This window comes from Pyrus communis, chromosome 17 (genome assembly GCF_041283825.1).
Source record: "Pyrus communis isolate YQ-2024b chromosome 17, ASM4128382v1, whole genome shotgun sequence".
Classification (NCBI taxonomy): domain Eukaryota; kingdom Viridiplantae; phylum Streptophyta; class Magnoliopsida; order Rosales; family Rosaceae; genus Pyrus; species Pyrus communis.
In genome coordinates, this window is record NC_142581.1 from 11,350,449 (window position 1) to 11,360,742 (window position 10,294).

Consider the following 10,294-nt stretch of genomic DNA (forward strand, 5'->3'; position numbering starts at 1 on the left):
GCAACTTGAAAAATAAATGGTTCAAATAATTAAAGTTTGACGTAATATGGATCCCACTAAAAATGAGAATCTCTTTTCTTAAAGGCCTCATAATAAAGTAATAGTGGGGGAAGGAAAAATCAAACCTAAAAAACTTAGTGTGTAGGAATATAAGGGTTATAAAATCTCTTTTACTTTTTAAGTAATTTTAATGTAACCATATTATGGTAGCATAGATTATGTTTATTTGAGCAGATTGACCATTGAGGTTGGCTTTAAGACGTAATAGTCGAGAGTGTAATAAAGTGGCTCACAATTAGTAAGATTTGCTATCGAGATAGAAACTTCTAGATTTAGGTTTCGGAAGTACAATGACTTATTTGAGAGTCGAGAACGCAATAAGGTAGCTCATAATCTAGCAACATTTGATATCGAGTTACAAACCCCTAGATTTAGATTCCGGAAGCAAAAAGACTTGCATATATTAGGAAAACTAACGAAAAGTTAAAAAAAGTTCCCTTTTAATGAAAAGCCCATTTTTAAAGGTATAGTGAATAGTATTAGGGAAATGTATAAATATGATTTTTCGTTAAAAATGAACAGTACCAGAAGTGTTTCGTTAAACTAGCCTAATTTCTTTAGTCCCGTTGGGACGGCTAACTGCACTCTTAACACTTTTTTGCAATGAGTATATTTTCATATTTTTTCACACGTGCCAAGATATAAGATGTGACATCACATAATGTGTATATTCTGATTGAAGGTAAGTTTTAAATTTCAACTTCGAAGAATAAATCCTCTTTTGCATGAGGACTTCGATGTTTCCCAATCATATTGATTAATAAAATTTCGGTTCTATATTAAAAACGAATAAACACTAGAGAAAACAATAACTAGATTAACCATCTGTGAATGAGGAGGACGAAGCCCTCATTCCATTCTAATGTATGAAAATTACATCGGAAAGAGTGGTGGGGTGCACTTCCCTTTACAAAAAAAAAATTAGGGATTCGATTTGTGTACTCTCCTTTTTCTTTTGACGCTCTTCATTTAGGATTGAATAAATCAGATAAAATTTAGGAACAAAAACAAGGTAAGGTTTGCAGAAAAAGAAAACCGAAATGTCAATCACTACGCATAAATTATTCAACGAAATTCCTGGCACAAACAAATTTCATGAAGTCACTTCTTTAATTAGTGTTTGAAGCGTAAAACTAGCAATATAGGACCTGCTACAGGAATGGCATAGCTTTCGTTTGCTTCCTAACCAAAAAATGTCCTACTATCTCCTTCCTATCAAAAGAATTCTATTCTATGTGGCTTTGGCATACCTATCAACAGCAAAGTTGCGTGTTGCACTCGGCAGTTCAAGGCATATTCCGTCAAGTTCGGGTTTTGCAACCATTTGACAACCCAGACGGGACCTGCAAACAAATACCGTCTTTTAGAATTCATATCTATTTCAACTATAGCTCTGACAAAATTTTCCCTGCAGATAATTCCAAGATATAGGGGGCTTACGTCTCTGTGAGCCCGAAAGCAAGATCCAGCATGTCGTTTTCCTCATCAGTTGGATCTTCGAGTTTATTGTAGTATTCCATATCCTAACCAAGAATTCTACAAGTTAGTTCAGATGGAAATTTTGGTGGGAGAAATGGAAGTCTAGAAGGCAACTTTCACTCGATACTAACGAACGGAAATCAGTTCATTTTTCATGTCTCCTTGTATCCAGTGAATATTGCCTTCCTAGTATGAATCTTCATCTCCAAACATCAGGTTTCAATGTACAATAGTACATACTCTCACAATCACATGACATGTTGAGCAAGCGCACGATCCTTCACATGCTCCTAAGATCACATTAAAACCAACTAGTTAGGAGGTAGTGCCATGCTGTTGCTTAGTTGACCAACTCGATTCAATTCAGCCAAGCCTTGGTTCTAATCACATAAGTTCAATTTCCAAGTCATCTTATCCGTTCAATCCTAACAAGCATTTTAATAGTCTCATTATAAAACAATCTTGAAGGGCAAGCTCACGCATCAACACCACTAAAACAAAACTTATTGGCGTCTATAATCTATATAGAGCCCAGAAAAGTACTTAATAAAAGTTAGAATCATATTAAAACAAGAGGAATCAAAGTGGAATGCTCTGTGGTACAACATCAAATGACTTGCCAGAGTACCTTCAAGTTCTATGTCATTTTCATGAGCAGCTTCTAGCATGGACATTCCAACGGGAATCTTAATATGCTTCTCCATCTCATCCTTGTCAACAAATGTGACAGAAATTCTGCACATTCGAAAAGAAGGTTACAGAAATCAACGAATAAGATATAAGGGTTCCGGTACCACATATTTAGTTGAAGGATAGCACTAAGGATGAGAGCTCATCTTTAATGAAATAAGCCAAATAAGGGAATTCTCTCCAAATTGTTCACTGGTGATTGAAACAATATGTAAGGTTTTGTGGCTACAAGTCCAATACGGTTCTTTTATATGAAACAAGAACTTACTCTTCTACTTTTTTATCCCCCTCTTCATGAGCAGTTGTCGAAGAGTAAGTTTGATGCTTCTGGAAAAAAGACGAGCGAGATTTGAGGGGTCAGTGCAAGAAATTGAAAATGAGACAAAGTTCCATATAAGAAAATTCGTTAGGAAGCTAACCGGATTGTGGAAAATATAACTGTAACGTCCACTGAAGTTTCCTGTCTTTGGTGCAGATGTCAATGGAGCTGGAAAAGCACATAAATTAGTTCTGAATTATTTTTAAGGATACCAACTTAAACTACAATTTAAAATCACAAGAGAACCTCCACTGCCTTACTGGAATCATGAGATAACCTCCACTTAAGCAGTAGACTAATTGTACAGTTGTACCTTGATCGATTTAAAAAGACACAAATAGACTAAAACTCTATGTTTTTGTATAAAACTTGGAACGTTAAACAACCCATCATTCCTGCCAACGATCCAACATAGCAGACATCACTCTCCTATCACATGTATCTAGCCACATGTCGACAGGAACAAGCACGGAAGAAGTGAATGTTAAATTTAATAAGGGGCTGATCATTTGGGATGGTTGATCATCTGAGACTACTGGAAAAAGCAGACTAGAGATAGTAAAAAAAAAAAAGGTACAGAACAAAAACCTTTTACGAGATGCTTGATCATCTGAGTTCTAACCGCGGATAGTCTAGAAACAAGCATGTCGACAGGAACCACTCAGAAGCACCTGGGAAACATGAACAAACGAAGCATCACAAATGAACCAAAAAGAATAAAAACTGAAACGGTTTCGTATGTCTTTCATGCAAAGTAACTCTGTAAAGCAAAGAACTTGGTTTATGTGATTGAACGAGAAAATGAAGTTAGTACGAATTTGAAGGAAATTCGGTACTAAGATTGAGAATGAGACTTCAGCGGCAATAACGCAAACAGATGGTCGGCACCCAAAAGAAGGGGGCAATGTGAAAACGCTTACAATATCATTAAATCTCAAAAAGTCTGGATACAATATCAACCATAGACTGCATGAATCATTCTAACACAAAGCTTATTTATTTTTTTATGAAGAAAGAAACGGAAGCATGCCGCATGGACGACGGACCTCTATGATCTTTTTTCAGGCAGAAGTCGAGCGTCTGTGCCTACACAAGAATGTCGCCAAAGCAGATGTAGAAAATTACCTTTTTAATTAGGTGTACTTTTTCAATTTTAGCCTTTAGTTTATCTTTTTTTTTTTTTTTTTTTTTTTTAAATTTTTTTTTTAATTAGGAAAAATATTCCACTCTAATCTAAACGAGGCACGAGGATTTGAACCCAGGTAATTCTGTTTATTATCTGTAGTGTCAGACAAAAGAATGAACCCGGATCTTTCTATTTATTATTTGTAGTGTAAGACGAGAACGAACGTAGATATGAGAGTTTTAAGAAAGTAAGAGAATTGCCTTTTTGCTTTTCATCTTTTTGTATTGAACATATGATACATCCATACATATATATAGTGATTTTAACCTAAAATCGTTTTTAATTTATATATAAAACTTAGGCATTAAAATAATAAAAACCAAACTTCTACTAAGCCGTATAGTTTTTACTTCTATTCTTCCACCTTTCATCCTCAGTTATATGTGGTTGGTTGCTTTACGGGGATTCTCACCAATTTCGTAACAAAATGTTAATTCTCTACAATTGGATGTAATTGTTTGGCACTCAAATAACAAAATAGTCATAAATGATTTTCTTTTTCTTCATTTTCTCTACGGCTAAATCGCCAAAATGGTCCCTAAGATTTGCATAACTCATCACTTTGGTCTCTGAGATTGAAAATCAATAGAATGGTCCCTGAGATTGTCCACCATCCATCATTTTGGTCCTTCTGTTAAAAACTCTTTGGGCAATTTTCAAAGCTTCGTAACTCAATCACTTCTTAACCAAATTCGACCCATAATATATCAAAATGAAGATAGGAAAGTGTAGAACAAGATTATACCTATTTGGAAGCCCAACGGTTTCCAGAGATGGCCGGAAAATAGTCTCAAAGGTGACTGGTCCGCGAGAAAACTTGAAAACTCGCCGGAAACTGGGTAAACTTTAAACGTTCATAACTTCTTCAATACTCAACGAAATCGAGTGATTCAAAAACAAAAATCATACTTGTCGACAAGATGAAGAGAATGGTACATTTATAGACTGCTAATTCACTGTGGTTTGGCCGGAAAACGGCTCGAAAGTGGCTAACCATTTTCTAGTTAGCCACTTTCGAGCCGTTTTCTGGCCAAACCACAGTGAGTTAGTAATCGAGAAAGATACTATCTCTTTGTCTCATTGAGGCGTATGATTTTTTTTTTTAAATCACTCAATTTTGTTGATTATTGAAGAAGTTATGAACGTTTAAAGTTTACCCAGTTTCTGGCGAGTTTTTCAGTTTTCCCGCGGACCAGTCACCTTTAAGGCTATTTTCCGGCCATCTCCGGAAATCATTGGGCTTCCAAATAGGTATAATCTTGTTCTAAACTTTCCTATCTTCATTTTGATAAATTATGGGTCGAATTTGGTTAAGAAACAATTGAGTTACGAAGCTTTGAAAATTGCCCAAAGAGTTTTTAATGGAATGACCAAAATGATGGATGGTGGACAATCTTAGAGACCAAAGTGATGAGTTATACAAATCTCAGGGACCATTTTGGCTATTTAGCCTTTTCTCTACCTATTTGCAAGACATTGGAAGATAACAAGTCTCAATTTGATGATTGTGCTAGTTAAATTAGGAGTGGATGCAGTTTGGTTTGGTACAGTTTAGACCTCAAGCTGCAATTGAACTAGGACATCACTATTTGATATGATATGGTTAGGTTTAAATGCAAATAGTAGTGTAATTAAATCAAACTAAATCACAGTGACCGGCTCACGCTCATCTTACTTACATTTAACACTTTAGCTTTTCTTATGCCAAGCCTCGATAAGGCCTCGTTTGATATATAAGATTGAATTTTTTGTGTAATTCTAATTGAAAGGTATCTTGAGAGGAGAAATGAAAATTTTATGTTCAAGTAGAGGGTAGAACAGGGGTGGATCCATGTAGGGGCAGGGGCAGGGGCAGTCAGTTGAGCCTCCCAATTTTGGCAAACCTCCATGGAAGACCTAGTTCTGGCCCTTTGAAAGTTGTAGCTACTCTTTCAAATTGCCCGCCAAATGCTTGATAAATTGCCTCAATGAAAATGAGCAGGGCATGCTATGTTTGTGTGCATGCTGGTTTCAGCGCGCTAGTGTTTTGCTGCTACTTAGCTATACCCCCAAGTTAGTTTTTCCCTTCTACTAAGACCATCTCCAACCAAATGAGGGGCAGAGGGCTCGTTTTAGCCCTCTGGCCCTCCAAGAAATTAATATTTTAATGAGCAGTGTATGACCATATTTCTTACCATCTCCAATCGAGGCCCAAAGGGCCATAGGGCTCGTTTTATCCCTATCATAAAAAATTGTCTTCAATCGAGGGCTAAGGGGCTATAGTATGGAATTTGAAGAATTGAAATAAAATGAGGTAAAATAGTATGACATGGTGAAAAATATGTGAGAAATGGTGTAGGAAAAAATTAGAAATTATTTAAAAAAAAAAAAAAAAAAAGTTTGTGTTGGGACAAACCCTAAAGTGGGTTGGGCAAATGGAAAATAACAAAAAAAAAAAAAAAAAAAAAAAAAAAGTAAGTAGGCTAGCAAGCGGGCTGGTTGGCTAGCTGAAGATGGCCATTCGGTTGGCCCTTTGGCCCTTTTTTGCCTCGTGGGGCCCACGAGCTCTTTGGTCTAACCCTTGGTTGGAGACGGTTTTCGGGCTATTTTTGGCCCTCTTGCCTTCTAGACCTTTCGGTTGGAGATAGTCTAAGGCTTGACTTTGGACCTTTGGTGCTTGTCACCTAAAAAGAAAACTGATTTACATAAGAGAAGCAGACCGATATACAATGATAGAGACCCCAAAGCTAATAAAATTCCAATTGCACTAACCCCAGTGAAATTATAAATAATAGAACTATATATTTTAATTTTAAGGCCATTATTTGTCTAAAAAAATGTTTGTGAACTTTTACACGTGACCCTCTAAATGATTTTTTTATTATTTTTTTTAATTCGCTACTAGGTAGAAAATGGATTACTTATGAAGAAAACTTATTTTTTCCATTCTATTTAAAATGTAAAATTAGAGTAAATGAGTTTTCTTCATGCCTAACCCTCTTCTAATCCCCCAAAATGGAGAATCATTCACTCCTACACTTCAATATTCTTTCATAGTATGGAGTTACACATCCATTCCAATTCAACCCAACATTAGCAAACAAGCCTGGAACCTCTCCTTTTGGATTAAAGAAAAGAAAGACCACTATTGAAGCTCAAAACTATCCGCTTTTCTTGGTTTGAGCCCAAAATCTGAACCCAATTTGTCTAGCATCAAAGTTGATGCAAAGGCAGATTGAATGTGAATTACTAAAAAAAGTTTAGCTTAAGCTCATATGTTTGTCTTTGAGGAAGGGCTCTGCTGAGTCTACTTAAAGCCAGCTTTACAAGCACAAGAGACACAGTTTATGGTATAATCCGCCAATTACATGGTCATTACCATATGATTTATTGTAATCATCGACCAAAGCCTAGGCCTTTTTCATGCACCTCTGTACTATAAATGAAACAAATTACAAACCTATATGCATCTACGCATTACAAGAATAAGTTGTTATTGTTATTATTATTCTTGTCTTACAGAATTATTCATTCTTCCAATCTCGATCATGGCTTCTCTTGCTTCCATTCCCCCAATCTCTGTGGCTACTCTACCTTACACCGCCAATGGCAGAAGCACAACTTGCCAACTCAATGGATTATCTAGGATTGTAAGTGCCATGATTTTTTTCGGGAATCAAGATTCTTGGGTACGTATGTCACAGTGTTTGTGGAATTGACATGCATGAACCTGTCTATTGTGAGAGATTGAGACAAGTCTCGTATATTTCTGAGTTTCTGATTGAGAATAGATAATAGAGAGAACATATTTTTCACTAATTGTATTATTTGATTATTCTCAATGCAGGGAGGGCCAGTGGTTAAGGGGCTAAGACTTGTACCAAAGATCAAGATCACTAAGGCAGCTGGAAGATCATTTGCACTCCCTAGTTGCACGAAGACTACAATCTCATGCGCCATTGTACGTATATTTACATATATTTTTGCAAATATCTTTTTTTTACTTGGTTATCTATAGCTATTATTAAGCAAAGTTTATGAATCAAAGAGGGTAAAATGATCATTATATACCCCCTTTTTATATAAATAATTAACGGGGACATGGAAATTTACACTTACTTTCTCTTGCATCCTGTTTTTTCTCCTCCTTTTTTTTGTAATTTCTCAAGCAATAACTTCCATTAGCACATGCATCAGACTTACTAGTTATAAACTCTATCGAATGCCGGCAGAATTGCATGCAGTTACTTGAAACATTTTTCGGTACTCTTAATCCGTGCTTATTCTATGTACATTCTTTTAATCATATCTCTAATCTGTGCTTAACTAGAATAAGCACTTATCTTGTTTGATTACCTTGTGCAGGCTCAACCAGAGACCCTGCTAACCGTGCAAAGCACGATTGCCAAGCAACTCTCCATTGATGAAAGCACTGTGCTTCCCGAAACCAAGTTTGTAGATTTGGGGGCGGATTCTCTCGACACAGTATGATGCTCTATCTTCATGCTTCCTCTAGCTAATTACTATATAGTTTTTTTTCTTTAGCTTTAATTGATGATGAGTGATGTTTTCACAGTTTTGCACAACATATCAAAACATGTTAAATCGATTAGCTAGCTGTGATTTATAAAACTGTTATGGTGTCCATATAATTTCCACATGAAATAAAATTATTTTCTTTCTGTCTGCTATTGTAACCTTCAAAAAATTGTACCACTTAATTATCAATTTGACTTCTATCATGCAACTTATCGTTAATCCAATTATATAAAATGAGTAAAAATGATGCCCTGTGGGGTTAGGGTTAGCCACGTAGTGAGACAGTTAGAGGAGGTGAGAAAATGAGTTATGAATATTATAGTTTAGTGATTCAAACCCTTTCAAGGTACTCAATAAGTCATATAACAAACCACATCAAGTAATATAATTTTTCTGATATCAATATTTAGGAGGTGTATTCAATTGAGAATTTGAAAGATTTTAATGGATCGATAAATCCATGGATTTTTATGAAGTTTAATTAATTTGCAGATATTCTATGTAAAATTTTGATTCAATTCCCTGGAAATTTCATGGGGAGATGTGAGATTTATGGATGTTTAAAATACACTACGAAATCTATCTAATTCCATCTAATTCCTTAACTTTTTAAAATTCTTTAAAATCAAATTCTAATTGAATACACATAAAATGTTATAAACGTATTTAGAATCTTAATTGAATATACCCGGATTTCTAAAAGTTTGAATAAACTATCTTAAAATCTCTTTTTTTATTTTTTTTATTTTTTTTTTGGTCAAACGATAGACTTTGTAAGATTAGATGTTAGATTAGCTTCCGACGGAATTCGATCCCACGCTGTCATGCAAAGGCTCAAAACATTTTCACCACTGTGGTAAAGGGCCTGCATCTTAAAATTCTGATTGAATACACACTGAATTTCAGAGAATTACTTAAAATTCTAATTAAATACCGTTAGATTTATTAAGAGAATTAAAATTCATTGAAATCCCAATTGAATACATCCCCTTAATTGGGACATCATCAATTAATTCAGAGATAAGGTAGGTATTGACTTCAGTTGGAACCCCCTCTAAATGATGGTAGTGAAAAGATTAATCACCCATTAATATTGTGACGTGCAAGAACATTTGATCATATGCTTGACTAATTTCACCTTCGTTCAATAATTTACTTTTTATTTAATTATTAATTTCACTCTCTACACATATATATCTGATCAATAATAAAAAAAAAAAACTGGAACAGGTTGAAATCCTAATGGCTTTGGAGGAGAAGTTCGGCGTGTCCGTCGGAGAAGGGGGAGCCGAGAACATTGCAACCGTTCAAGACGCTGCTGATCTGATTGAGAAAGTGAAATCTGCTTCAACTTAGGGGCCTCCAGAGTTCATGTCAAGACAATTAATTCCTTGTATCAGTCAAATTTTGTTTCTTTTCTTTTCCCTACAGATTTTCCCTTTAGATTATGTCAAAGCTCCAGTGAGGTCGTGACGTATAATTTCCATTTGGAACGAAATGCATTTTGTTTGACAAATAAATATAAGAAAATTTGTACTTTTCCTTTTAAATAATAAATTAGTCTTAGGTTATATCTCCGCATGACAGTAAAGGGCTCGAACAGCAACACTCTTGAATATTCAAGATGTCAATTTTCATCAATTAATGCATAATTGTGTGTAATCATGTTGATTCTAATAACTATCAAGTCTATATGGCACACAGACCGAGTAACTAATGAGTTAATTACGTCATTCGATTGAATGATGGGCGTGCCAACTCAAAGACCGAGCTCGGTAGGTGAGTAAATGATAGTGGTGGTGGTGTCAAACGCGCTGCTAACTTCTGTGTCTCGTGATTGCAGCCGAGGAAGGAACTCGTCTCGGCTTCTGGGTCCTAGAGCCTAAAAACAAGGTTACTAGTTCTCTTCAAAGTTCACGAATCGTTGGCACTGGGCTCAACCTCTGTAATTATATTTGTGCAAATTTAAGTACGCCAAGGTTCCAGACTGTATGGACACAAATACTCAAAAGAGATAAGTGTCTTGATTGTAAATGTGGTTC

At 35.5% G+C, this 10,294-nt stretch overlaps 2 protein-coding genes across 3 annotated transcripts; one reads left to right on the forward strand and one right to left on the reverse strand.

Moving 5' to 3' along the window:
- Positions 1-1,151: 1,151 nt before the first annotated feature.
- Positions 1,152-3,768, reverse strand: LOC137708840 (uncharacterized). 2 transcript variants are annotated; one of them, XM_068447994.2, is made up of 8 exons: positions 3,595-3,768; positions 3,137-3,219; positions 2,649-2,716; positions 2,498-2,556; positions 2,168-2,274; positions 1,780-1,829; positions 1,501-1,583; positions 1,152-1,403 (listed from the first exon to the last, which is right to left on the reverse strand). In XM_068447994.2, exons 2-8 carry the CDS (start codon positions 3,192-3,194, stop codon positions 1,292-1,294), a joined length of 537 nt encoding a protein of 178 aa, XP_068304095.2. In that variant the 5' UTR covers positions 3,195-3,219; positions 3,595-3,768; the 3' UTR covers positions 1,152-1,291. The 2 variants fall into 2 exon arrangements, with proteins under 2 accessions (XP_068304095.2, XP_068304097.2); XM_068447996.2 differs by having other exon boundaries at positions 3,469-3,607.
- Positions 3,769-7,261: 3,493 nt separating this feature from the next.
- On the forward strand, positions 7,262-9,713 carry LOC137749417 (acyl carrier protein, chloroplastic-like). Its single transcript, XM_068489512.2, has 4 exons — positions 7,262-7,363; positions 7,561-7,674; positions 8,079-8,198; positions 9,483-9,713. The coding sequence occupies exons 1-4, from the start codon at positions 7,262-7,264 to the stop codon at positions 9,606-9,608; spliced, it is 462 nt and encodes a 153-aa protein (XP_068345613.2). The 3' UTR covers positions 9,609-9,713.
- The last annotated feature ends 581 nt before the right edge of the window (positions 9,714-10,294 follow it).

Coding starts and splice junctions, on each gene's coding strand:
- LOC137708840 (XM_068447994.2), bottom strand. CDS start 3,194: ATGCTTGTTTCTAGACTATCCGCGGTTAGAACTCAGATGATCAAGCAT. Junction 2,275..2,497: donor GGGGATAAAAAAGTAGAAGA/GTAAGTTCTTGT, acceptor TCGAATGTGCAG/AATTTCTGTCACATTTGTTG. Junction 1,830..2,167: donor AAATGACATAGAACTTGAAG/GTACTCTGGCAA, acceptor ATGTGATCTTAG/GAGCATGTGAAGGATCGTGC.
- LOC137749417 (XM_068489512.2), top strand. CDS start 7,262: ATGGCTTCTCTTGCTTCCATTCCCCCAATCTCTGTGGCTACTCTACCT. Junction 7,364..7,560: donor TCAATGGATTATCTAGGATT/GTAAGTGCCATG, acceptor TTCTCAATGCAG/GGAGGGCCAGTGGTTAAGGG. Junction 8,199..9,482: donor GGGCGGATTCTCTCGACACA/GTATGATGCTCT, acceptor AAACTGGAACAG/GTTGAAATCCTAATGGCTTT.